Below are 27,633 nucleotides of genomic sequence, written 5' to 3' on the forward strand. Positions count from 1 at the left end.
AGATTGGAATTCCCTGCTGTTAAAAAGTAGACAATAATGAACTCAGGGACATTCATTCCATAAATCTATGAAGCAGATTTTTTTTTCTTGATTTTCAACATGCCTGCACAGGTAACTGTTTTAATATTGTAGTTCATTATCCAGTGTGCAGGGGATGGCCACTACAAGGCAAATAGAAGAGAGCAAGGCTGGAATTTATTCTGCTCAAATTAACGTGTGCACAAGTTAAACACACTCAGTGTGCACTGGGAAGCCTGCTATGCATGGCTGCACTGTGGACTGTCTGCTGCCTGTTTAAAGCCCTCTTCTGCTGGGTTCTCCTTTCTGCTTTCCGTTGTTTCTGGTGAAACTGTGCAAAGGGGGAGGCCCACGGTAATGATGAACCTAAAGCACTGATAGGCAACAAATGGATATAGCAATGGCAACATCCCTTGGGAATTACAGATTACCCAGAGATCTCAGCATTGACCCGGACAGAGTCTGTTCCCCTCTGGTTATCTTTCCCTCTCTCCCTAAGTCAAGGTTTTGTATTCACCCTTAGCAGTATAGGGTTTCAGCTAACACCTAAAGTTGTCTTTTGTGTGAGCTCAGCTCCCAGGGAAAGTGATGTAGTTTTTCCCATTTTTCCATTTTCCCATTCTAAAAGGAAAAGCAAAGCCCCTGCCCCTTTCATTTTGGGGAGAAAGCATTTTTTCATGAGTTGTGGAGGATATTAAGAGGGAGTGAAATCCTGTCCCCTCGCCCACCATGTCCTGGGCTCTAGTGTTCAGGAGTTATCACTGTTCTATACTTATAGAGAATAACAACTTCTCTTCAGACCAGCAGGATTTTTTTCCCATTATGGCAAAACGTAACCATTTCGAGAACAGAATGGCTACAACACCAACAGAAGGAGCTCGAAGGATGTCAGATCAAGGATGGCTGAGGGCCAAGGATCCACTGAGGGCAGGCAGACTTCCCAGGAGATGCATAACCACTTACCTTATGTTGCTTTGAGTATAGCTTTCCAGGTGAGTCTTCACTCAGTAAGACACTGATTGGGATACTCCAATGCTTATATCTGCAAGGGTTTGGCTGTCAGTAATGCAGTTACATCGTCTCCTAAACCCATATACCCCAAACCTCTTATATACCCCAGAGTACCATGTCTTCACAGAATAAAATATAGTACTTCTGTGTATGTGTGTGTACACACACCTGTACATAAATCTCCATGCATAAGGGGAAAGGAGAGAGAAAAGATTGTTTTTAAAGAAAAGGAAAAAGAAACTGGAGAGGTTTGCACTTTTTGGTGTTTTTTTTTTTCTTTTTGTATTTATGCAGACCATTTTAGGGTTTTCAGTCTCAACAAAACACTAGTAAAACAAAGAATCTAGTAAAATATTTGTGCATGTACTGCTAAACAATTCTAGCAATTTTATTAAGCAATACCTTTATTAGTTTTTAATATTCTTAACAGACTGGAACAAAACATTTTATTCAAAACAAAATATGCATACTGTACGCATGTCGCAGGGTTAAGCATGATGCAGAGGATAGATCTGTCTGAACGAAAACGAACGCCTGGGGAAGTTTTATAGCTATAAAGTTAACAACTAAATTTTGTTCACTAGGAGGTCCTTGTCTATGGGTTTCCTTCATCTCTCAGCCACACAGCAAACCTACCCGAAGTGCACTTCCCAAGTGTAGTTAGAGAACAGGAAGGAATGTGAAGTGTCTTTTTAAAATTATTAGTTTTGTTTGTTTGTTTTGTAAAAACAGCCCTTATTAACTCTCCCTTCCACTGGCCCTACTGTAAACCCATAAAAGCCTTTTTTTAGAAAGCAAATTCATATACACTCAGCAGGTGAAATGTTCCCACAAAGGAAAGAAAAGAAAAGAAAAAAACAAACAGTGATTAGACTTCTTTTTTTTCTCAGCCGCCTAGAGCTTGCTGGAGTGAGGACGCTTCACACTGTGGTAAAGACAGCTGATCTGTTGATTGTTTTAAAAAGATTTTCCTCTGTGATAATGCAGAGCTGTGTACATTTTATACCTGGAAGAATCTGGAACCCTATGCTGGGGGCAATACTGGGATAAAATGGTGCATATTCTGTATACTAGAATCCCTCCACCATCACCATGATAGGGGAGGGACAGAAGTCTGGATGCGTTCTTGGTCTCTGCTCCCATCACGCGGCCGAGTCAAGCATCTGATGTTGAAGAGGGGCTGCTTGCCCGGACCGTGCGGGCAGTGGGCCATGGGCTGCTCCTGTCTGCCTGGCCAGGAAGAAAGAACTGGGGATGGGTACCGGAGCGACTTGTCCACGGGAGCGTGTTTCACTCTTTTATTATGTGTGTGTGTATGTTTGTGTTTCCCACATAAAACTGTGAACTGCCTGACTCTGAGCACTCTGTTGGCTCATCCAGAGGAACTGATAGGCCCCTGGCTCCCTCTGCTCGGGCTTGTGCAGGACACACACCCACCATGCGAGACACAGACAGAAGCAAGCGGATGTTGTCTGCTTAGGGACAGAAGAAGGCGAGGGCCAGCAGGGCCTGCAGGGCGTGGCGTCCATGGATTGGAAGGAGGCTTAGGGATTTTTTTTTTTTTTAATTTTTGTTGTTTTCTTTTTTGTGTTTTTTTTTGTGTGTTTTTTTTATTCTTTTTTGTTGTTGTTATTTTTTTTGCTACACCGTGAGGTTATAGCGGTCATTCCTCTATTAGAAACTGACAGGACGTAGACAGAATTATCTGATGGACACACGATGACTAGAAATCGATAGACAGTGGAGAGACTTAGTTTACCCTCAAAGAAATCCTGCATTAACAAGTGCAGAAAAAAAAAATTTAAAAACGGAAAATAAACCCAAACCGAACTGAAAGCAAAGAAAACCTCCAAACGTTAAAACACAGTGTATAAAATGGTGTGAGAAACTGAGTCACTTGCAGCCTTTTAGTCGGTAAAAAGCTGCGGCTGTGTCCATGTTGGGGATCGGGCCCATCTTGTTGAATGTTACCCACAGGCCTTGCGAGAAGTCCAAGGGTAGAGCACCCGGGTGGGTTCAGTTCCCGGGCTGCAGCAGGTGAGCATCCCAGGTGGGTCACTGCTGCTCTGTGCCAAGCGGTGTCCCTGCCCAGCCCTGCGCTCTGCGCACGCGCCAGGCTGCGCTCAGTCCTCCCGGGTGGAGTTGTCCTCGAGCGTGGGGAGGCTGCTCAGGCCCAGTCCCGTGGAGTTCTGCGCTGCGGAGGCCGTGAGCACTGTGTGGAGGAGAATGAGGACGAGTACACACAGCTTCAGCCGGCCGGGGCATAGTCTAGTGGCCGAGGACACTGTGAGCGACGTCCTGGGACAGGAGTCTCTTCTGTCCACGGTTCCTTTGGGTCTGGGTGCGGATTGCTCCTCGCTCCTGATGTCACAGCATTCGGGTTCATCATTGGTTAGGAAGGTTTCGTAGAGCCCTGAGGGGAGAAGAGCAGGGAGGTTAGAGGCCAAGATACTAAGGGACTGGGAAGGTTGCAGGAGGCAGCAGCCTCATCCAGGCAGTCCTTCAGGAGGATTGTAAGTGTGGTGAAGTGTGCTCTGGGTTTCCGTGTGCCCTGGGGTGTGCCCTAGACTGACAGTCAGAGCTCCCGGTTCCAGATGAACGTGGAGACCGAGTGTACTTGGCCACCATTCAACTCTTAACGGGAATGAATCCAATAACCTAATCCATACGCTAACACCAAGATTTGCCAAGTGAGAGGGCCAAGGGGTCAGAGCCCTGGATGCCCTGCTTGCCCACAGTTCCCCTGTGAACCTCATTCTGTCTGTGACCCTAAAAGAATAGGGGGGCATCTCTGCGTCTAACCGGCAGCAGGTCACCATTTGCTCACCGTGGATCTGTGAGTGACCCCGGGAATTGAAGCTTTAGTGAGGTGGTGTGGAGCCTCACACTTGCACCTTCCACCACCATTCCCATCTACTCTGCAAGCCGTGCGCCCCACCCCACTTCTCTGTCTCTCCCTCTCTCCTTCACCCTCTCTCTGTGTCCCTGTCTATCTCTGTCTCTCTCCCTCTCTTCTTCCTGTCATTTTTTTTTTTTCTTCTAGCCGAGTCCTGCTTCTTTCTCTGAAAACACACATCGGTGTATTTTAAAACTGATGCGTGCGTGCAAACTTTGAAGTTGTCAAAGGGATGAGTAAAACCTGTAATTTCTCTCGCGTGTGCCTTGCTGCAGTTTGCATTCTATAAGAAGTAGCTCTATAAACTGCCTGGCGGCCAGTGCTGTGGTTGTTGCTTCCATTTTATTTACTGATTATTCTCATGGGCCTTAGAATGAACATTCATCACAACATCCCAGTGTTTGAAAATCTTAGCGTCAAGAGAAGAGTTTAAAGAATTACGTAACTTTTTTTTTTTCATGTGAAATGCTTGGCTTGGTGAGTAACAAAAATAGATCGATAATTTTGGTTAACATTAACAATAGTGGTTAGCCATGGCATTTCACCACTGTACACCCATGTCCAAACACCTTTCCGATCTCTCACAGCTTAATACCCTACAGTCTAGGCTTTTAGCACTCCTTGGGGCCAGGCTGCCCTTTCTTCCTCCCAGTTCCTCAGTGTCTGCTTTTATCTCATGTATCCTTCAGGAGTGGATGAGAGGAAACTCCCCGTGTGAGGTCATTCTACCAGTGGTTTACTCTTCAACACAGAGATTTCTTTTCTTTCAATCACAGTTGCCCAATTTTGTGTCAATTTCCAAACCCAACCATCAACTTGAAAGCATGAACTGAACATTTTCACTGTTACATTCCCAATATATATAAGACTACCTGGACAAAATACACAGTTCACGAGCACTTATTGCATAAGAAACTAAACACATCTATTCATTTAACTACAAAGAAGCTTTTCAATAGAATATGCTTCAATATGTTTATAGTGATGCTTACAATAGTCATTTCTTCTTAGGCATTCAAAGGTAAACTTCACCTTCGCCTAGGAAGAATATGGAAAAAAAACTGAATTAATGAGATCTGTAGCTCCGACATTTTTATTGTATATTCTCTTTCATATATCTCAGTGATAGACCAGTCATTTATTAAAGTGTATGTTATAGTACTGTATGCTATAACAAAAAGATGTAATAGATATACAAATAAGACCCCAAAGATCATTTGATCATTTTTAAAAGCTAAGAATTTAACTATTTTTTCACAAGGTCATGAAGCTAAGCAGTTCTTCTCATTGGAAGAAGTCACTCAGAAGTTGGATTATAATTTAAACTAAAGCCACTCGAGACAGAATAATACAATTAGTGTGGGTCAGTGACCCTTTTGGGGACTCCCACAGCCCCCACATTCTCTATTTCCTTTTTCATCATGAGAATTTTCACTGGGAGACATGTACACATGCTGAAGTTGGAATTGTTCCCCAGGACATTTAGGAAAGGGAGGAAAAGAAGATCTCTGGAGCGCAAGTCCCAGGTGCTTCCTTTGCAGGGGCACTGTGGGACCTCCTTCAGCCCCAGCTCAGGAGGGAACAGTGGGCTCGAAGCCTTTGCTCCTACAGCTCTCTCTGCTTGCCTTAGACCTGGTATTTCATGCCCTAACCTCCAGCTTAGCTCCAAACACACAGCTTCATCTACTGCAGATGCACGCCAGCTTATCCAGAGGAAGAAGCCACTGGATACCACACTCATTGCCCTGGAGGTTCCCATGACTGTGGCATAACAATCATTCTGGAAAATTAGGAAGCATATGCTTGCTGTTCATTTTAGAAAAAAACCACAAATGTATTAATAATATATCTAGTTAATCAATGTAATTATATTAACAAAAGAATAGCAATGGCATGTATTTCTGGAGTACCAGGCAGTGTTTAAATAGGTGTCTGCATTGTACCAGGCTTGGGCTAGGTTAAACATAGCCAGCCCTTCTTTTACCATCTCTCTATGGGAAGATGTTTAAAGCTCCGTCTTTCTCCCTGCTGTTGTTGGTGGCCACCCTGCTGTACACTATCACACCAGGACATACTCTTGTTTGCTGTTGGGAGCTCACTGCACTTGGAAAACACCATTCTATTCGTAACATCTAAAACATCAACAAGATCAAGTGTGTTAGAGTCACACAGGGAGTGACAATGGGACCGTTCTTGTCTTCTGCACCAGGCTTATTTCACGTCACAGGATCATGTCTGTTCATGTCTGTTTCTATTTATGCTGCTGAAATGACAGGGTTTCCTTAATTTCTTATGATGGCTGAATGTCATCATTATGACATCATCATGACATCATCATCATCATGACAGCATCATTTTAATCAAATCATCACAGGTATTCACACATATATTCAAATATCTATCACACACTCCCTATCAATTCCACCGTGGGACACTTGTGCTGTTCTGTTTCTTGGCCACTGAGACTCGTGATTCAGTGGACTTGGAACTAGTGGCTCAGTAGATGACACTTTGAATGACTGAAGAACTTTATGTTTTCCAAATAGTTACTCTCAGGAACTGTGGGTATGCTGGGTGCTCGGATGCATGCTTAGCATGCATGAGTTTGGGTCCCAACAACTGTCCCCCAAAGAACATAAGCCTTATCGTGTTGCCACTTTAAATCAGCACAAGGAGGCCAGATATCTAGACAAGCTCTTTAAATGGGTGAGGTTATTTGTGGTAAGTCCTCTGTTGTCTGTGATATTTGAGAGATTTGCATCTAGGATATTTTAAAGACTCTAAAATATTTGTTGCAAGTTCTGCTTGTGAAAGCTTAGAAGATATTACCACAAAGAAAAGCTAGACAAAAGCAAACTCACCTGACTCTATCATCGTTATCATAATCAGTTATCGTCACCATCATCATCATCATATCACATCATCATCATGTCACATCATCATCATGTCATCATCACCGGCATGTCATCATGTCATCGTCACCGTCAGCATTCTACTCACATTATCACCAGGACATCATCACCATTATCATCCTAATCATATCATCATCATGACATATTCATGACATCATCATTGTCAGGATCATGATTGCCATCATAATAAAGGGGGAAAAGACTCTATTATAAAATTTACATTTTTTTCAAGGTAGATACACATATGGAATGAGCATGATTTATAGATTTCATATACAAAACACTTCGATGAGATTATCTTTTACATTTTCATCCTCCATTTTGTTTTCTAGTAATTGTTTTATATTTGCATGTTCATGATAAGCAGGTCACAGAGTATGTCTGATACATGTAGCTTCAGGAGCATCAGCTTTCAAGTACTTATGCTATAGTAGCAGTGATGTCTGCAGGGAACCGGGTTTGCTAATGCACTGTGCCCACAGCAGGTGGAGGAGACACTCCTGGACTCCAACCCATCTAAAGAGCTCAATAGCTTCTGGGTTCAGCAGTGAGGCCTCCTACAGGCTGCCCACGCTGCAGTGGAAGGTTCCAGATGCATCAACCTACAGGCAGCACTAACTGAACTCCATGTGTTTACAAAAGCAGCAGAGCTGCCAGGAAAAAAGAGATAAAGAGGAAACAAGAGGTCCTTGGGGTAGATTTGATGAAAATACATTATAGTCAAGTGGGAAATTCTTACACAATAAAAAAAAATTTAAAGGAAAAAGAAAAATGTTAGTAGGGTAGAATTTCTATACTTCATGAGTCTATTCTCTTAAAGGTAATTACAATGCATTCCTTTTTATATTTTCTGATTTCTAGTGTGTTGAGGTGATTTGTTGTTGTTGTTGTTTGTGTAGTTTATGTTTTAAAATGGCTCAGGTTATAAGTTGATACAGACTTCAAACTCTTAATTTATCTCCATTGCCCCTTTGTGGTTAATGTTTTTATCTCTCTTTTCAGTCCTGGTGAGACCTGAGTGTTACATTTATTGTCTTTGTGTCATTAAGGATGTACTCTGCTCCTACCATGGGTGCTCTTTCTGCTAATACACTAATTTCTGTCTTTGTGTTGGGTTATTTTGATTTATATATTTTAGAGAATACTTCTGCCATTCATGTAAAGGTTTGTTTGTATCAGGTTCAATGGCTTTTCTTTATACAGTCAGTTCTCTGCATGTTTGGCAATTGCTGTTTTGTTTATTCTCTTTTGCTTTTTGTTGTTTAAGCTCTTCTGCAAATGTTCGTATTCCATAGTCATGATTAACATCTGTTTTGGTAAACTTCTGTCTAGTCAGAATACTATCCACCATCTAATGTGTGACATAGATGCTTCTAGTTGTTATTCTGTCGATATTTTATGCATATGCATTGATAAACATTATAATCTGTTGCTTACCTATTTATTTTCCTGTGATGTTAGCAGGCACAAAAAATTCATCGTTTATGTTTCCCAGGAACATTTACTACTAACAAAGAAGACTGGTGCTCTGACATTTCTTCTGTTGTAGCGTTTGTCTTATGATTTCTGCTTTGGCTTTGGGTACATTTTGTTAACTATGAATATTTCTTTTATAACACAGTAAGTATGTTATGTGTCTTGTTTTAATTTTCTATGCCCTCCCTATATTTTTCTCTCTATTGTGTTCTATACCTCAGAGTTTCACACTGGCTGAAGAATTTGATCCATTTACATTTATTGTCAGGTCTGTAATGCTTTGTTCTGTTCTCATCCCATAATATGATGTCTGGGCATTTAATATTTTATTCATTATTCTCTTTTCCCACTATTTGCTATGTAAACATACTTAAGCACATATTTTTCAAAATTCTAGAAATTCACAATGTTATTATTTTATTATATCATACCTTTAGAAGTTGAATTAATTAATGAGTGAACTGGCATGGGTTACTTTTATTTTGATGTGACCAGGTTGCCCAGACCAGCCTGGATCATGCCTCAGCTGTCATCACAGGTCAGTGTGACTGCACCAACCTGAAATTTTACCTTTTCAGCTGTAAGTTAGATATTCAGATCTATTAATTTCCAATTATTGGCACTTTATGAGCACTCTTTGAGCAATTTTAACAACATCCACATATCATGTACGTGCCATAACTTCTCTTTCATTTGTGACTTAGAGATGTCTTGGCTGGAATAAATATCAGTAGTGATGTTGCAGGCACTCAAGACACAGCTAGACCCCTTCTCTGAGTTCCTTCTCTGGGAAAACACCCCAAACTGTTCTTCAGTTTTTCACTGTAGCTTCACTGGACTATGGAATCCGCCCTTCTCAGGCGCGCACACGTTTTAAGTCTCTATTCTAATAACAAACCATTTTCAGGTTTTGTTATTTCTATAAATGAAATATATTCTTTAGTTTTTACTTTAGATTCAGTAGAATTTAGAGACAGATGGGGAGTAAAATTTTGGCTCCAGATCATGACTTTGAGGCAGGAGGCACATTCACATTTAAATGCACTGACTTAAGATCTCTCTCTTTCTCTCTCTCTCTCTCTCTCTCTCTCTCTCTCTCTCTCTCTCTNTCTCTCTCTCTCTCTCTCTCTCTCTCTCTCTCTCTGTCTGTCTCTCTCTCTCTCCTTTTCACCATTATGAAAACCCTAACAGTGTGGCAGAGAATGGTTTTGAAAATTGGTATTTTGGCCTTGACATCCCCTTTCATTTCAGGGTTTATTGCAACAGTTGCTCTACATTAGTAGACTCTAGAACTTTAAATTCCCTCACAGTTTTTTTTTTTTAACTGCTCAGGTGTGCAAATTGTATGCTTTTGTCACAAACAGTAAAAAGTAAGATCTGTAGAGAACTGCTGGCTTTCAGAGGTTATTTTATAACTGAGAAATTAAAACAATATAACAAGTTTCCTCTTAACTGTCTTGGCCGTCTGAAAAGAATCAGATTTTGAGTATTTATGTATTTATAATTTTAACCATAAGCAAGGTCAAATTTCAGTAAAGAAGCTATACATTGAAAATGTCCAGTTTGAGGGGAGGAGTCAGGGATGGGCATCATCTCTAAATGGTCAAAGAGGAGACGGGGGCGGGCATCATCTCTAAATGCTGAAAGTAAGCGCCATCATGACACACAGCCAAGTTAATAGGATTAGTTTTCTTCTAGTTGGCAGTGTGCATAATGCTTGCCCTTATTCCTTTCCATCTTAGCATTCCAAGCCCATATCAAGATAAAATTGTCTAAAAGGAAAGGTGGATATTTCTTTAATGAAAGAAAGAACCAAGGGAAGATTTGACAATTGAATTCCCTGAGTAGCAAAGTATCTGGGCACAGCCAGGTAGTGAAAGAAAATGGTACTCTGATTCGGCCTTTCAAACTCACAGCTTCCACACCTGTGTGTTAGACCATCTCAGATGCAAACGTTTGAAAACCACATTAAAAGCACGCACACAAATTATTCCATAACATGTGTGCGTGCTTTTGTATCCCTAATGTAATTCCACAAACAATACAGGGTGACAACTCTTTATCTATAGTCTTTACAAAATCTTATGTATGGTAACTTCTCTGGACAAGATGCAGTTTCAGGGCAGGATGAGGTTAGGTTACATGGGAATGCTCCTCTCCTTAGACACAGGGCTTGTGCAGCCACAGATTTTGGTGGCAGTCCTGGACATTATCCCTGTATAAAGTGAGAGTAAACTTCCATCAGGAAGAAATACGAAACACACTCTTCAGAAAACAAGTTCGTGGACCCGATTATGCCATGGCCACAGAGAGCTCACTACACATTAGATTAGGGATCACTTCTAAACTGTAAATGATACTCAATGAAATTAAAATCAAAGATCTGTGTTGGAAAGCCAGAAACGTGACACAGAGATTTACTGATTCACTAAGCTCAAGCATAAATTGGGCATTTGAAATGTCTTGAGGCTAAGCAGAGAATTTCCTCAACCAGTGTTCTCAAGTTTTCCAGCATTTTTGCAGAACAAAGACAGTTTGCAGCCAGAAAGGTACAGCCTAAACAGAAACCAATGTGTGCTGTTAAACATCATATTACACATTGTTATTTTCCTCAGAGTCCTCACAACGATGCTTTTTAATTATGAAAAATGCACTCTGGGAAAACAGAAAAAAATTATTGGACTGAGAGAAAGTACACTCACCAAATATATCCTTTATTTCTTCACCCCACCCGGACTCCTTGGTGAGCTGCCCCGAGAGCTGCTTTGAGGATATGGGATTGTTGTGTACAGGAAAACCACAAAGGTTCCAGAAGAAGTGAACATCTATTCTAAATCCCAGAGCCTCGTGGGTCTCCTGAGCGTGGATGGGTACTGTCACCTGGAATGGTTCCTGTTCTTCCCTGCTCTGTCAAGTGACCTTCTACCCCTTGACCCGAGGACTCCAGTGGAGACCGTGGGAGCCATCAAAGAAGGGAAGGAAAAAGGACATTTCCTTCCTCTTCCACGGTTCTTACAGAACGTTTTCCTTTCAGGCTGCCTTGCTCTCACGCGTTCTGCGACGACTGGAAGAGCTTGGATTTGTCTGAGGATGTTCTCGGGTCTTCATACTGAGGGTTCTGGAGCTCAGCAGGGGTTCATTCATAGCAGACCCGTACTCAGAAGCCCCTCAAGAGAAGTCATCACTCTCCCTAAGCATTGCCTGTTGCGCTCTGTTTCTATTTATCCTCTCATTTTCTCTGGGAAACGGCACGTATCACATATTGTAAATCAGTTTGGCTCACCGAGCATTCTAAACTGGAATTTCCCCATCACTAGGACCTGCTAAGGAAATATTCTTGAGAACAGGAAACTGCACGAATAATTCTGCAGCTGCCGAGTCTCAAACGTTAAGCTGTGATGGAAGAGACAGCTTCGCTAATGCTTTGATCCGTCCCCATATTTACCGCGCAGGCAACATTTCCTGCCTTGCTTTTTAAAAAGAAAGCCAGACTCTCTGAATAATCACAGAATACACGCAAACCTCCCCTAGGTCTGTACATACTCAGACACACACCGATACACAGTTATAGTTTCAAATGCCTTGTAAATAGGCTTGGATTTCAGATATTTGCTTTATTGACTAAGAGAAGTTATTTTTATAATTTATTTCAGGTTTTGAAATGTTAAACGTTTAAATAAACAGTCGAGGCTTTAAAAGCCGATGCTAAAACTTAAATTTGTTAGACCCTAGCTTGGGAAAAAAATCCTAATGGTGATCTACTAAAATTAAATATACTATAGCAGTCTATAGACCAGTTGGACAAAAATCAGTGTCAATTCTTTCAGAGTGAGTACTATTTGGCACTAATGTTGCTGCTCCGTGGCAGTGTACAAACTGCCTAGCATGTGCTAGGTTTGATTTCAGTATCACCCAAACAATGAAGAAAATAGAGTCAATATATAAATTAGCCACAAAACGAAACAAAACAAAACCAAAAACCTTAAAACTAAACCCACTAAACAAAACAACCCCTAGAATAATCTTTTTCAGATTTTAATTGAACCTACACCAAATGTTTTTCATTTATTTATATCACTCATTAATCAACCAATAATGAATTCTGCTGTGTATGAGTGTTTTGCCTCCTTGTATGTCTATGAGACCACATAAAATCCTGAAGCCCTCCTAAGCCAGAAAGAGGGCACTGACTCTTCCCTGGAGCTGGACTTACAGACATGGTTGCAAAGTTCTAGGACCCTGCTAAGGGTGCCGGGTATTGAACTTAGGTCCTCTGGAAGAGCATCCAGTGCTCGTAACTGATGAGCCTCTGGTGTCTGGCATCCAGTAGTTTTAATGCTTATAAATAAAAATGCTTTCAAATAAAAATGGCATAAAATAAGAAAGCAGCTTCCAGAGAGGAGTCCCAAAACCTCTGGAAGTATTGAGTGTTTACAGGGAACACAATAGGTTTCTGGGATGGAGGACCGATTTCCTGGGCAAGACTCTTCCTCAGGCAAACCATCATTCCCTGGAAACTAAGCTGCTGTCTGAGACTGCTGAAGGAATGGAGGATTGTATTTCAGATCCTGGCAGGTCAGTTGTCACTTGGAACATCTTAGTGGCTTACTCATTCCCTTAGTTACAGAGCAAGGAAGAGCGATGATGTCACGAGCACTGCCTCCGTCGGCCTCCTGCACCACTTCCCTGGTTGTTAGTGGTTGCTTCCCTTATCTGTGAGAATTACTGAAGACACAAACATCTACAAAGATTTAGAATAACAGAGCTGGGAAAAATTCACTAACTGGCCAAGAAATGAAATTAAAGTGATAGGGTTCAGTATCCGGGAATTATTCTTTTTAAAAAGTAATGCTTAACTCTCCTTATTGCAAGTCTAAATTGAGAACTAGATTATGCATCCTTTAAAACAACAAACAAACCATTCCTGAAAGTTTTCATGATTGTGCTTCTCCAGAATGCTCCCCACCAAACCAAACCAAACCAAACCAAACCACAAAAAACCCAACAACCCCCTCCCCAAACCCTCTCAAACTTCTATAAAACTAATAAATGTGTCTAAGCAGTGATAGAGAAAGATAGATTGGGGGAGGAGATGGTCACTTATTAAATTAAGAATCATACATTAAGGCCACGTATAATGGCACATATACATAGCCCCGGCACTAAGAGGCAGGAGGATTCCCACAGTGAATCACTGTATGAAGCAAAACAAAACAAAACAAAAACAAACAAACAAACAAAAAACACGAAAGAATAGGTATGTGGGGTGTGTGGGTGTGGGAGAGAGAGAGAGAGAGAGAGAGAGAGAATGTGTATGTGTGTATGAGAGAGAAAGACAGTGTGTGTGTGAATTAGGAATCAAGAAGTAATGTGACATGAAATTTTTTTAAAAAATGAACCGTGTAAAACAATAATATTTAAGGAGCTAAAAACAAACAAACAAGCAAACAAATGACAACAACAACAGCAAAAAAACAAAAACAAAAACAAAAAACAAAACCCCAAAATTTGTTGTTTAAAAAATCTTCCTGAGATCCTGGGAATAACAAAGATTTGAAGATTTTCTTTTTTTTTTTTTTTTAAGATTTATTTATTTATTTATTATATGTAAGTACACTGTAGCTGTCTTCAGACACTCCAGAAGAGGGCGCCGGATCTTGTTACAGATGGTTGTGAGCCACCATGTGGTTGCTGGGAGTTGAACTCTGGACCTTCGGAAGAGCAGTCGGGTGCTCTTACCCACTGAGCCATCTCACCAGCCCAGGATTTTACATAGATAAAGAAGTGCCCAGATAAAAGTATTCACACGCAGTCACAAGTAGTCACATGTAGTCACACGCAGTCACACGTAGTCACACGTAGTCACAGAAGCATTTTACATGTAACAAGAAAGTCTAAGTTATACAATAAACAGTAAGACTTGTGCTGCACATGTGCCTGCTACACTTTTATGCACACTCTTGGAATGACACCTAGAGAGATGTGCTAACTGCACATGGTGTAGAATACCGTCTTCCCTTTGGTGGATGTCCTGGATAGTTTCATGCCAATGTGACACAAACTAGACTCCTCTGAAAGGACATTTCTGAGGAAACATCTCCATTTCCATCCAGCTGTAGGGCATTTTCTAGTGATTGGTGAGGAAGAACCCAGTCTACTGTGGAAGGTGCCATCCCCTGAGCTGGTGGTCCTAGGTTCTATAAGAAAGCAGGCTGAGCAAGCCATGGGGAGTAACAGTAAGCAGGACCATTCTGTGGTCTGGTCTCTGCATTAGAGCCTGCCTCCAGTTTCCTACCCTGTCCGATTCCATGTTCTTCAGTCATGGACTAAAATGTGGAAATGTAGGGAAAACAACAACAACCCCCCAAATCCTTTCCTCCCCAACTTGCTCTTGGTCATGGTGTTTTCTCACAGCAGTAGAAACTCTACTCAATACAGAAGTTGGTATCAGAATAGTGGGGTTTGGCTGTGATAGGCCATGTTGCTTTAGGAGGATTATGGAAGGCCTTTGGAACGTTGGGTTAGAAAAACCACTGAGTGTCGAGAGCTCCGTGAGCTGTTCCAAAGGAGCTTGGAAGATGGGGCTATGGAGAGCAGAAAGCAAAGGCACGACCAGGCCACTTGTGTGAAGACTCTATGGTGTCTAGTCAGCTGGAGCTGAAGAACCAGCTGTGGTTAAGAAGAGACCAGCATCACTGAGGTGACATCTTCTGGGAAGCGTTCCTCAGGGTCAGCACACAGAAGCTGCTGTGTTCCAGAGTCACCAAGGATGCACCTTGCACTGGCAGCTGAACTTGCTCGTGTAAGAGTCACTCAGGTGGTGCTGGGTTTGAAAGTGTGTAGAGGTCATGGAGAGCAGCTGAGGCTTGGCACTGTGTGGAAGGTCTAGAGTCCCTGGAGAGAGCCCAGGAGAGGCTATTGGTGTTAAGTGCAGCTCATTTGCAGCAAGGAACCCCAGCATTTTTGGAGATGCTAGTACCATGGGATGACCACCAGAAACATCCGCAGCTGACATCCGCAGCTGTGGAGTGGAGCCAGATGGCACCTAGAAACCAAGCTGCATGTTCTACTGAATGGAAGAGCCAGAGAAGTGACCCAAGCCCAAAAGATCATGAATGGATTCTAGACATTGGATGTTGGGTTAATTTCATTTTTTTTTTTTGAGTTTAGTTTTGCCTTGCTTAGATTGTGACTGTGCCCTGGTTCTCTCTCTTGAAGGAAATATTTAGTTAATTTTTGATTTTATAGGAGCCCATAGTTGAGAGGCTGAATTTTTAAAGAGATTTTAGGTTTTAAAGGCAACTGGAGTTTTAAAAAGGTTGAATTTTAGATAGTTTGGATTTGCAAAGACCATGGGCATTTTTATGTTTGTAACATGCTTTCTATTGTGCTATTGATGATAATGTGCCATCTTGGGGATAAACAAGAACAGATGTGTTATGACACTATATGTTTGTATGTCAAGTTGACAAGGGTCAGTTGTACTGGCTAGCTTTGTGTTAACTTGTTACAATCTAGAGTCATCTGAAAGAAGGGAATCTGAATTGAGAAAATGCCTTTACAAGATACAGCTGTAGGGCATTTTCTTAATTAGTGATTGATGGGGGAAAGCCCGGCCCATTGTGGGTGGTGTCATCCCTAGGCTGGAGGACCTGAGCAGTCCGAGCAAGCCACCAGGAGCCATCCAGTAAGCAGTACCCTTCCATGGTTTCTGTATTAGCTCCTGCCTTCAGGTTCCTGTCCTGTTTGAGTTCCTGTCCTGACATCTTTCAATCATGGTCTAAAATGTGGAAGTATAAGCTAACGAAAGCCTTCCCTCCCCACTTTGCTGTTGGCTGTGTTGTTTTACCATGACAATAGAAGCCCTTAGTATCCCAGTGTTTTATCATGGTGTTGCTATTTTTCACTCAGCAGTGAGGAGGTGAATTCTATGTCTGGGAAATGGGCTCAGTTGATAAAGTGCTTTCCTTGTGAACACAATTACCAGAGTTTCCCTAGAATCCATGTAAAAAAAGCCAAGTGTGGTCATAGATGCTGTAACCACTGATCTGAGGAAATGAAGATGGGAGGAGCCCGGGGATCTTTGGCTGGTGAGTTTAGGCTGCTGGTGAAACTCAGGCCAGAGAGCAAGTCTGTCTCAAACATGCAAGATGGACAGCAGCTAAGGAGTGCCACCTGAGACAGACTTTAGATCATCTTCTGGCCTCTGCAGGTATGCATTCATAAATGCATGTGCATCTGTATAGGCACACATGCACACAAATGCGTGCATGCATGCACTTGTGCTCACATGTGCACACCCAGAAAGACACACACACAGAGAGAGAGAGAGAGAGAGAGAGAGAGAGAGAGAGAGAGAGAGAGAGAGAGAATGAATTCTGTGACTGCCTTCCTTAAAGAATGAAAAACTCTCTTAGGTGCTCTGAGAAAGCCTGCTCCCTTTTCAATTTTACCCAGGGAAGACCTTTGTTAAGTTCTGAGCTCTACAATAATAGCCTTATGACACTCAAATACTGGGCATTTTCAGTGAATTTTTATAGAATATGTGAAAATCCAAGAGAAAAGATGCAGGGTATAATTCAAAACCAGAAAAGAAAAAAAAAACATGGTTATGAAGAAAGAATAGAAGGTTGACATATTTGTTTGTACGGATTACCTCAAACTACAGCAAGCGTTTCATTATCAAAGCAGGAAGACGGTTTATGACCCTCTGGAGTCAACTCAGTAGCTAATTAAAAGGATGCCAGGTACTCACTCCAGTTACCAAACCACGTTCCCGTGGAAACGAAGGCAGCAAAGAGCAAAAAGCGGCTGCCCACGGAGCATCAGACTGGAAGGGGTCTACAGCTGGCTTTCCGATGAAAAAAGCAAGTACATTCTATTCTTTGGTTTTCTCATTTGCTGAGTATAATGCCTGAGCTGTCATGGTGGAGTGAGAAAGCCACAGAGTCCCTGTCCTCTCAAAGTAGATATTTCTCTTTTGCAGTATCACCCTGCATGAGCCCATCCAGTCCAAGGCACCCCGACTCCCTACACTGCAGGAAAACAACGGAAAACCACCTGCTGGAGCTGGCAGTTGGCTATGCTGGCTGGTCTGCTCTGAAACTCTTGATCACTCTCATTATGGGGTCATCCTTTCTTCTTTTCATATTAATTGAAGAAGCTCATGATTTTAAATAAACAAGCCTCTGTAGACAGAACTCTCTCTATTCTTGGGACAGTTAGAATAGTCAGAGGTAGAAATCATCCCCTTTGTAAGGATTAGAACTGAGGACCTTGGAGCTGGGGAGTATCTTAGTAGCTAAACCCTTGATCTTTAAGACCCAAGGAGTAAGGTGTCAGCAGGGAGACGGTGCCTTCTTTATATGACAAGAGCCAGGAACCATTGGCACCCAAGAAATCCTAACTACATGGTAACCTAAACAAGACCAAAACAGTGACAGCACCAGGTGATAAGCCCATCTGGATCAGGGGAAACTGGCAAGGCCCCACCCCTAGATGAAGAGCAATAGTAAGCAAACCAATGGCAAGTGACAAGAGAGAATTAGTTTTCTCAGCTCAATAGGTTGCCCAAATCCAGAAGGCCAGCTCTAAATATACATATGAGCAATGCTGAATTGACTCACACACACACACACACACACACACACACACACACACACACACTCACATACACTCACACACACACATACACCTCTGCATCTATACATTTCACAAAATAATAATTTAAGAGGGGGTGGAGGCACAGAGGGAATGGAGGCTGAGATGTTAATGATATACATGCAATACTCACACTTAAAATTCTGAAAAGAATAATTAAACACTCGAGGAAATTGAATGGATTTAGTGAAAGTGAAATAAAAATAATAGATCTTAGAAAAATTTTCAACCTATATTACCTTTCGAAGCTTCAGGAGAAGCCTATGAAATCAGTTTTACAATAAGAGGAGAACCACATCTCCACACAGAAGACGATATCTTCTAGAGATAAGGAAGCTGTGGTTTTTTCAGTGCTGCCCACGTGCATGCATGCATGCATAGAGCATGCTAGTCGGTCCTAGGGGTGAGATGATTAAGAAGGAGGGTGAGGAGATATGTAAATGGAGGAGGTAACGCTGGGGGAGCTAGAGGGGAAAGGGGATAGATATGACCATATTTCATTGCATACACATGCCAAATTCTCAAAGAATAAATTAAAATATAACAAATAAGAATCTACATGTCTAGATTTTCTCCTGTTTTTCTTCCCTTTCTGGCTTTCTCCCTTTAAAAAGGCATTGTTACTTAGGGCAGATTTTGTTCCCAGCAACCCTCTGCAGCATGCTCAGAGAGGGGCCGGGCTGTTTGAAGAACGTTCACTGCTGTCTCATTCTGCACCAAAGGGGTCTTAGACTCAGGGCTAAAAAACGTTCTAATGACTGACAAGTGTGGCTCTGGGTACCAAACACACAGTACACCGCAGAGTCACTGTGGTCCTGAAGTCCACCAAAAAGTATGCTCATGAAGTTTCAGAGATCACTTTGTTATCCAGCCTAAAGAGATCTGTAACACCATGCCCCATGTCCAGAAACACATTCAATCCAGTCTCACTGCCAGTGTCTCTGCCCTAGGGCCCAGATCTCATAGCTTCTATAATCGCCATGATGCCCCCTGCTCTGTAATCTGGGTGAATGTTGGAAGGCTGTGTTGAAAGTCTCGATTTCACTCCATATTTGCAAGCCACTACTCGTTGACTGATCAGTGGGACCTGGACAATAGGTTCCATGGATGCCATGGGTTCCCTCATCTCTTGGCTTGAAGGGCAGGCTGCTGCTCTCTCACGTGGGGCTGAAGTGCAGCCGATAGGGCTGTCAGTCGTTCCTGGAGGCTGTGGGTGGTTGGTCTCACCATGCCAGAGGCCATCTTTTCTACAAGTCTTCTTCATGCTGTTTTTTTCCACCATGTGTGGGTGTGCCCAAATTTCCTCCTTTCAAATATATGTCTAAGGTCTGAACAGTGCCCCCAAGACTCACAAACCGAAGCCCTAAATTCAATTCAATTCAATGACTGTCTGTGGAGATGGTTTTCTCTTGGGTCAGTGAGTAACCTGCCATTGCCTCACTACAGGAACTCATACAATTTCTGTATTTTACAAAATTCTCCTTAGCTCAGGGGATACAGGTATATACTCCACACACACACACACATGTACACACACATACATATACACACATGTGAATGATACAAGTATGCACACTACACACACATGCATATACACCCATGCACATGCTTCCACACAGATGCATACACATACACACAGGAGATACGTGTATGCACACTACATGTACAAACACAACTACTTATGTGCGATACATGTATGAACATACTCATGCATGTGTACACACTCATACATGTACACACATGTGAATTATACAAGTATGAACACTACACACACATGCATATACACTCATGCACATGCTTCCACACACATACACACAGGAGATACATGTATGCACACTACATGTACAAACACAACTACTCACGTGCGATGGATGTATGTACATACTCATGCATGTACACACACACACACCACTTTCACCATGCTGAAATTCTAACTCATAGACTCAGATTTAAAGCTTCTTTTAAAATAAACATTTCATCAGTCAGATTCGTAGCAATATTTAGAGATACATATAAAAATCTTTGTCTGACTTTTGACAGTGATATAAGTGATACATCTATGTGTTGCTATGTGTGTAAGAGAGAGAGAGAGACACACACACACACACACACACACACACAGAGAGAGAGAGAGAGAGAGAGAGAGAGAGAGAGAGAGAGAGAGAGAGAGGATGGTATGGGGCAAGAGCCAGCAAATGTTCGAGAGACAGAGGGTGGGATCTGACAATCTCACTTTCCATCTGCCTGACAGAACTAGCCATCTGACCACACACTTTTCTAGGAACAGAGAGCTAGACAGCTTTGGTCTTTATTTAACCTAAAAGTAAAAAAGAAATCCATCAACACGGCTTCCTAGCCACAGCATGGCCCACAGACATCAACATGACTTCCTGGCAGCACAGACCACAGGTATCCTCATGGCCTTCGGTGGTCTCATGGGCCACAGACCTCAACACATACCCCATCTGCAGTAGGACCACAGACCCAGACATGGTCCTCAGTAGCAGCAGTGCCACAAAGAAGTGCATAACCTGTGTTCCTGCTTACTGTAAAGAGCAGGGAGGCTGCTTTTGCAGTGGCACTGATGACTGCAGAGCCACAGGAGACTGGTGTGACAACCCCTACCACCCCTTCCCACCAAAAATAACAGCCTAGACAGAAAGCTATGAGGAGACATCTTAAAGGTTGTGATAGGGATGTATCACATCCCTGTGATAGGGATGAAGTGTAGCTCTCCACAATTGATGGCTTCTAGCAGGAGTGTAGGTGGGGAAGGCTTAGTTTTCTTTAAGGGGCTGGTCACTGGGAGTTTGACCATGCTCCAGTGAGTATATGGGCAACATGAATTGGACTTGATTTTCTTTTCTTCTCTCTCTCTCTCTCTCTCTCTCTCTCTCTCTCTCTCTCTCAGGGTGGGGGAAGTCATAAGAGTGGGGATGAACCTGGGAGGACTGAGAAGTGAGTATGATCGGGATTCATGATGTAAAATTCCCAATCAATAAAAAATGATGTCCATGTTGCAAAATTCTTGCAGCATCTTTTTTTTTAATATATATATGGTGTGTGGTGTGAGGAGCTGGGGAGCATTTGTGAATATTGTCAACCTGTAGGGAGGAGATGAGAATCCATGGGTTTCCAGTTCTGTGAGCACATGGAAGGACTCTGCTTTACCGAACAATAGATACACTTCTCAGGAGTTAGTCTCAAGTTAGCTGACTGGCATATTATCTCACTAATAATATGAACGCTGGACAGATAGTTGGAAAGTTTGGACTTATTCTTGCTTTTTCAGTAGCAGACTTGGAAAGGTGATATCACACTAGACAAAGATTCTTAAACATTTTCCATTTGTGATCCCTTTTATTCTACAAATTTTTTAACAAATCAAATATTTACTGATAATGTCATAAAAAAAACTTGTCTTAAGATTCTTCTTTAGTAAACACTGAATTTTGCCATTCATAAGAGATGAAGCCAATGGGCACACTGGTGGGGGTGGGGGTGCTTATGTCTTTTTGCATAAACAATTGAATCTTGGGTAAACATTTCATACAGCAGGGTGCAATGTCTTCAACATTTCCGAGAGCTGATCAATATTTTGGTTCTACAGTCATAATGCTGATAATGTCACTTTGCAAAACTCGTTAGTACAAAGTGACAGAGCGATGTTTAAGACCCATTTCAGAAACTCATGAAAATTTTGCCCTCATCTGAACCCAAAATTCTTCTGGTAATTTTTCTGAAACTGAATTTGATACCTAAAACAGCAATTTCTACAATCAAGTGTTCCAAAGCAAGACCACTCTAATATACATAATTAGATATTAGTATGTGGGAAATGATTTAGTCTTCCTTTTCTGTAACCAAGCCATCATGCAACTATAGGAACAGAAGACTTTGGGCAATAAAAACACTGAAATTAATAGCATACGACAGTCTCTCATGTGAGTCTCGGTTTTCAGCATGTTTTGTCGATAGTACATAGGGGAGAGTGCAGCCCTACTGTGTGCTGCTGTGTGTTCTTTAGAGTTACAACACAGCACGGGTGAGCCCTGAAAGAAATTGCCGGAATTCATTTCGCATTTGCTTTTGGATTGTTCTGGGATGATCGTGGTCAGAAACCTTTTACGTTTGCTGGTTTCTCATGGTCCCACATTCAGCGATGCATCCCATGGCTTAAGAAGTGGGAGACTACGTGGACCAGGCGATCTGGACTTGTTCTGATGATAATTGGCACTATACGTGTGTGGGAGGTCAGCTGTGGTGAGTTTGCAGCAGCTACAGACTGGGAATCAATTCTTCATAAAGACGTCTCCAGCGCAGGTGAGACAAGTAGATGGACTAAGGGAATGAAGTCTCCCTGCCCTGTTAAACCTGGCTTGCTACACTGTCTTTCCTAATTTGAAACCCCCTATACTCAGTGGGCTAGCCCAGCAAAGCTAGCTCTTCGAGAGTCCCCACACAGATGCACATGGCTTCTGGAAACAGAATGTGAGGTCTTTGCAAGGTTCAAGGGCGGGTAAGGCACGATGTTGTCAGTAAAGCCTCACCAAAGGCACCAGCCACTGTTCTCCGCACATGTCCTGATGTGTTTATGTAAAGATAAAGAGAGGGGGATATGTTTTATGGGGGCGTGAGGTATGGGGGAAAGAGATGCCTCAGCAGGCCCATGCCAAGGCATCCCTTCTCTCTGAGGGACCAGTCACACAATGGTATAGAATAGAATAGAGTTTATTTAGGGCATGGAGAGGGGAGTTAAGAGGGTAGTAGAGGCAGAGAAAGGCGGTGGGGGGGAGGAGTAGAGAAGTAGAGTCCAGCCATGAATACATGGAGAGTGGGGAAGGGGATCGGAGATGGGGGCCCCTTTTATAGTGGGTAAGGCCTACCTGGTTGTTGCCAGGTAACTGTGGTGTGGAGTTTAGACAGAATGCTAACATGTCCTCTCATGGCCCTGGACATAGCCCTGCTGACCTGGAGCAGTGACCTCTGGGTCCCTGTGATCCATCTTGGATTCCTCTTGGGACTAGCTCAATTCCAGTTCCTGCCAGAATTCCAGGCTCCAATTCTTCCCCTCTCCCAGTCTATGCCATTTAATTTAATTTCTCCTCTTAGATCATGCAAGCAGTAGGATCCGAAGCAGAAGGTTCACTGGAGGCGTGACAGAATTTCCCCAAAGCTGTGGAGAGCAGCGGGCTTGTGGAGAGTAGCAGACTGCCACCTACAAACCTGGAGCTATGTGAGTGTGCCCACAAGCTGGCTCCGGCTCCCTATCATCAGACAGGATGTACCTCAGTCCGTGCTCTCTGCTCTTCCACCAGACAAGTGGGGAAATCCCCAGCCTCCACTGCAGCAAAGCCATCAGGCTGTACTGGGGGTATGTCTGTCTGAGGGGAAATTCTGAGTATTTATTCCATGTGCTTAGTGACAGTCACTAGCCATACAAAGAAGGAGCTCTTACAGTAGACACACATTTCCCAAACCCTCAGATGATGGAAGAATTTAGACATCCTGGATCTTGTTCCCCATCATGTGATCCCTGCCAAAAGCAGATGTTTGAAGGTAGAAGACGAAATCAGCCGTCAGTAGGAAGGATCTGAACCAGAATCATGGGACACCTGTAAATACCGGGTTCTACAGAAAGGAGCTAGCACAACCACGTGGCCCCTCATTCTCCACATTCCATTTTGTGACCTGTTGCTGTCCTTGTTACTTTTTTTTAAATTTTTTTTTTCACTTTTTTTTCCTGGAAATATCTTATCTCTTCAAGTTTGTCTTTTGATTTCGGGGTTCATAATCTTATTGAGTTTTTGGTCTGCTATAAATAACTTGGATTCTTTTCTCCAGAATTAAATTTGGAAAAATACTTAAACATGCATGCATACACTTTAAATATGGAAATAGAAAGTGGCTGAGACATTGACATTAAAATCTGTAGAAAGCATACTTTCTACTATACTACTCCTTTTATGAGAACGCATTTAAACAAATTTAAAGATTCCTCTTTGATATGGTTGACTGTCTGTCTGTCTGTCTGTATGTCTGTCTGTCTGTCTGTCTGTGTGAGTGTGTGCGTGTGCCTAATTATTGGCTTTTCCTGTGTGCTACTCGGATGCCCTGCAGTAGCATGTACCTGCCGCGAGGCGGCACCATCCACTGCCTTACCTAACCCAGCTGGCAAGGGCGGAACAAAAGCAGCCTACAGTGTTTTCCCCAGAGGCAGAAACATAACCCTATCCTTGTCACAGCTAAAAGAATGGGATGCAGAATTTACACGGAATTCTCAAAATATGTTTTATCTTCGTTGTCAGTAACCCCCAGAGGACCAACTTCTACTTTTGTTCTTGCGATTTTGGAGCAGCAAATGACATCAGGCCTACTTTAACCATCAATCAAGGGGTAATTTCCCGTGTTTGTTACCATAGCACCCACAGCTGTGGTACTCTACTGCGTCTGTCTCCTTAATCTCAGCTCTCTAGTGCCTGTAAGCAATCAAGGATTGCTCTAGGAGCTCCGGACCCCAATGAGGGGGAGGGGGCAAGGGGGAGAAGGAAACACTGTAAGTGCTATAGTGGAGGCTGGGTAGTGAGCACTACCTTGTGCTCGTTCCGCAGACCCGAACAGGGCAGTGTGATGGGGCCCACAGCAGAGTCACTGGATTCAATTACCTCAGCACTGAATAACAGCCTGCCCTAATAACACCCGGAACTTCTTAATTACCCCTCAAATTCTCCTCTGGTCATGTCAGTTTTGCTCAACTAAGAGGCATCTCAGTTCACTGTCCTTCCTCCCAAAGCAAAATTCAGCACAAGCAGAAACCCTTTTGTCCTCTAGATACATGGTCGGAACATTGGGGCACGCATGCAGCACTCTGATTCAGAGACTTTATTGCCATGGACAGGCTTTCTCTGGCTTAAAAAGGGTCATGTTATTCTGTTAATGATCAAAACATTACATTTGAGAGCTAAAGTTCAGGACATGGCTAAGTTTTGTCAGCACCACAAAGAATAACAGGCCAGGGATGAGGCTCGGGTGGGCTAGCATGCACCAGGCTCTGCATTTGATCCCCAGTGCTGTATAAATCAGGCATAGCGTCGAATGCCAGTAATCCAGTATGTAGGAGATAGAGGCAGGAGAACAGGAGTTCAAGATCACACTCAATTACTGAAGGAGTACAAAGCCAGCTGGAGCGATAGGAGACCACACCTCAAAAAAAACACAGAAGCACACATGTGCTGAAATGTTGAATTCAATTCTAAATACCTCATGGTTGTTTTGAAAAATTTTATGTTTTGAAACTATTAACATTTTACTAGCCACGGGCCTGAGCTGTACCATGTTTGTGGTTAAAGAAATTAGAAGCATCCTCGGCTGTCTAAGGGAACTGAGGGGGCTCCTTCACAGTCTGGGTTACCACACTGCTGCCTTTCAGTAATAGTTCTGGGCAGAATGGGTCCCTCAGTAACATCCAGTAAGGGGCACATGGAGTCAAGGGCTCAATGGATACCAGAAGTTCTCAGGGTTATGGAGGCTTAGAGACCTCCCACAGAAAACCACTCCCATCAGGTATGTTGCACTTGAAGAAATGCCGGTAAGAAATTCCTTCCCTAACCTGTCTCTCCCTCTCTAGTTACTTGAGAATGTTGCCAATATTCTGTGGTCATAACTTCTACTAGCTCCTCTCCTATACTTCATTACCCTGCCCACCTAGCTTTGTGTCCTTTTTTTAATGAACCAATTAAGTCCGATTTCTGTTGCCCAGAGAGCATGCCCTCCACTGGAGCATGGCCGTCCAACCAGGAGACACATGCTAAGGAAATGGAACTCTCTGTCCCCCATCAGCTATCAGCCACCAATCGTTCCACAGCCAGGGGTGGGACTTTGTGCCCACTTCCTCTCTACATGCTCTGATTTTATTGGGTTTGAGCTTGCATGTTCCCGTGCAAGATGTGTGACAAAAGCTACTAGTTATTATCCCTCCTTAGTCACCTACCAACTCCCAAGCCTTCCTTGTGTGTGTGTGTTACAGATGTCACATTTACAGCTGAGCATTCCCCAGTCTCCTGTTGTCTGCACCTTAGCTGGTTGTGGATCTCCATGTTAACCTCCATCTACTGCAAATAGAAGCTCCCTGGTGAGGGTTGAGAGCTCCACTAACTGTGGGTGCAACGATTAACCACCAGGACTCTACTAAAACACCAATGGAAGAGTACACATGGAGGGACCCATGGCTCCCGCTGCATATGTAATAGAGGATGGCCTTGTTGGGCATCAATGGGAGGAGAGGCCCTTGGTGCTGTGAAGGCTCGATGCCCCAGTGTAGGGAAATGCCAGGGCTGGGAGATGGGAGTGGGTGTGTGTGTGTGTGGGGGGGGACACCTTCACAGAAGCAGGGGGAGAGGGGATGGGATAGGGGGTTTCTTGGGGTTGGGGGACCAGGAAAGGGGATAACATTTGAAATGTAAATAAATAAAATATCCAATAAAAAATAAAATTTCCACTCATCAAAGTGATGGTAGTGGGTTTTCCCCAGGGTCCGTGGTCTGTCCCAGGGTCCGTGGTCTGTCCCAGGGTCCATGGTCTGTCCTGTCTCAGGTTCTTAGTCTAATAATGGTGCCAGGTTTGAGTGTCATCTTGTGAACAGAACTTAGATTCTTTGGATTCTTCATGATAAGTGACTGTAGTTTTCAGTCTATGGATGGGAATAACTTTATTTACTACTTGCTTTTAAAAACTGGGATGAAGGAGCAACATTTCTGACCGCCTTGGATGGTGGATTCATTTTATAGACAGTGTGTAATGCTTGTCCTGAGCCCTGTGCTGCATGTCTGCCTGTGAGTCTGCTGGGAGGAACCGTTCAGGTGGCCATGGCTGGCCAACAGCTGCAGGAAGGAGTTCATGTGTCACCTCTCCATTGAACCTGTTCTCTTCTGAGTTTAGAAGACCTTTCCTTCACTGCACATAGGGAAATCTAGCTGGCTCACACCCACTCCAAGGTGGCATGCAGCTCTATGTATCTGTCCATGTGGAGTGTCAGAAAGCATTTGAATAGTCTTGGGGAGAGAGTGCTGAGCTCCAGCAGCCTACCCTTCTAGAAGAAAGTCCAGCCTGGCCTCTGTGAGCTTCTGCAGGGGTTTCTTGCTCTTCCTGAGATACAGTCTGCTTTTGGTATGCCTGGAACTCTCACTCACACTGCCAGATAGCAAGAATGAGTGCAAATCACTTTAGCATAGCTCCTGCTGTGCAACTCAGCTGAAGTCTGCAACCTCAGATGACAGCCCAGACACAGAGTCTTCCCCAAAGCATTGTCCCACCCCAGAGGAGAGCCATGTTTCTTCCTGCTGTGTGAGTTCACAAAATTTCTGTGTGGTGGGTCTGAAAAAACAACTTTAGAGTTCTGAGCTTAGTAACACGAGGGTCACAAAGCTGGCAGAAAGCAATCCCCAGACAGACCTCTGAGTGCTCAGCACCAGGAGACTCTGAAGTCCCCCAAGGAGCTCTGAGTGTCTTCTGAGCCAGTGACAGAGTTCTTTTTGTCACCTTTCCTTAGAGATGTCACTATAGCTCATCTGGCTGGATCAGCGCCGGGGTAGCGGGAGCACAGGGTTGCCTGACACCCGCCAGCTACCCACGACCCCCGCCGCAGGATTTTGGGACTGCTGG

General features: G+C 43.2%; 1 protein-coding gene across 2 annotated transcripts in view; it reads right to left on the reverse strand.

Annotated features, from left to right (window-relative positions):
- Nucleotides 1–1,274: 1,274 nt before the first annotated feature.
- Nucleotides 1,275–27,633, reverse strand: part of Fam155a (family with sequence similarity 155 member A) — a 533,107-nt gene continuing 506,748 nt past the window's right edge. Inside the window, exons 3-4 of one of the 2 annotated variants that reach the window (XM_021170643.2) lie at nt 4,918–4,963; nt 1,275–3,442 (exon numbers count right to left, since the gene is read on the reverse strand). In XM_021170643.2, coding sequence (XP_021026302.1) covers nt 4,941–4,963 — 23 coding nt within the window. In that variant the 3' untranslated portion in view covers nt 1,275–3,442; nt 4,918–4,940. The remainder of the gene's footprint in view (nt 3,443–4,917; nt 4,964–27,633) is intronic. The other variant, XM_021170640.2, reaches the window with a different exon arrangement.

This window comes from Mus caroli, chromosome 8 (assembly GCF_900094665.2).
Source record: "Mus caroli chromosome 8, CAROLI_EIJ_v1.1, whole genome shotgun sequence".
Lineage (NCBI taxonomy): Eukaryota > Metazoa > Chordata > Mammalia > Rodentia > Muridae > Mus > Mus caroli.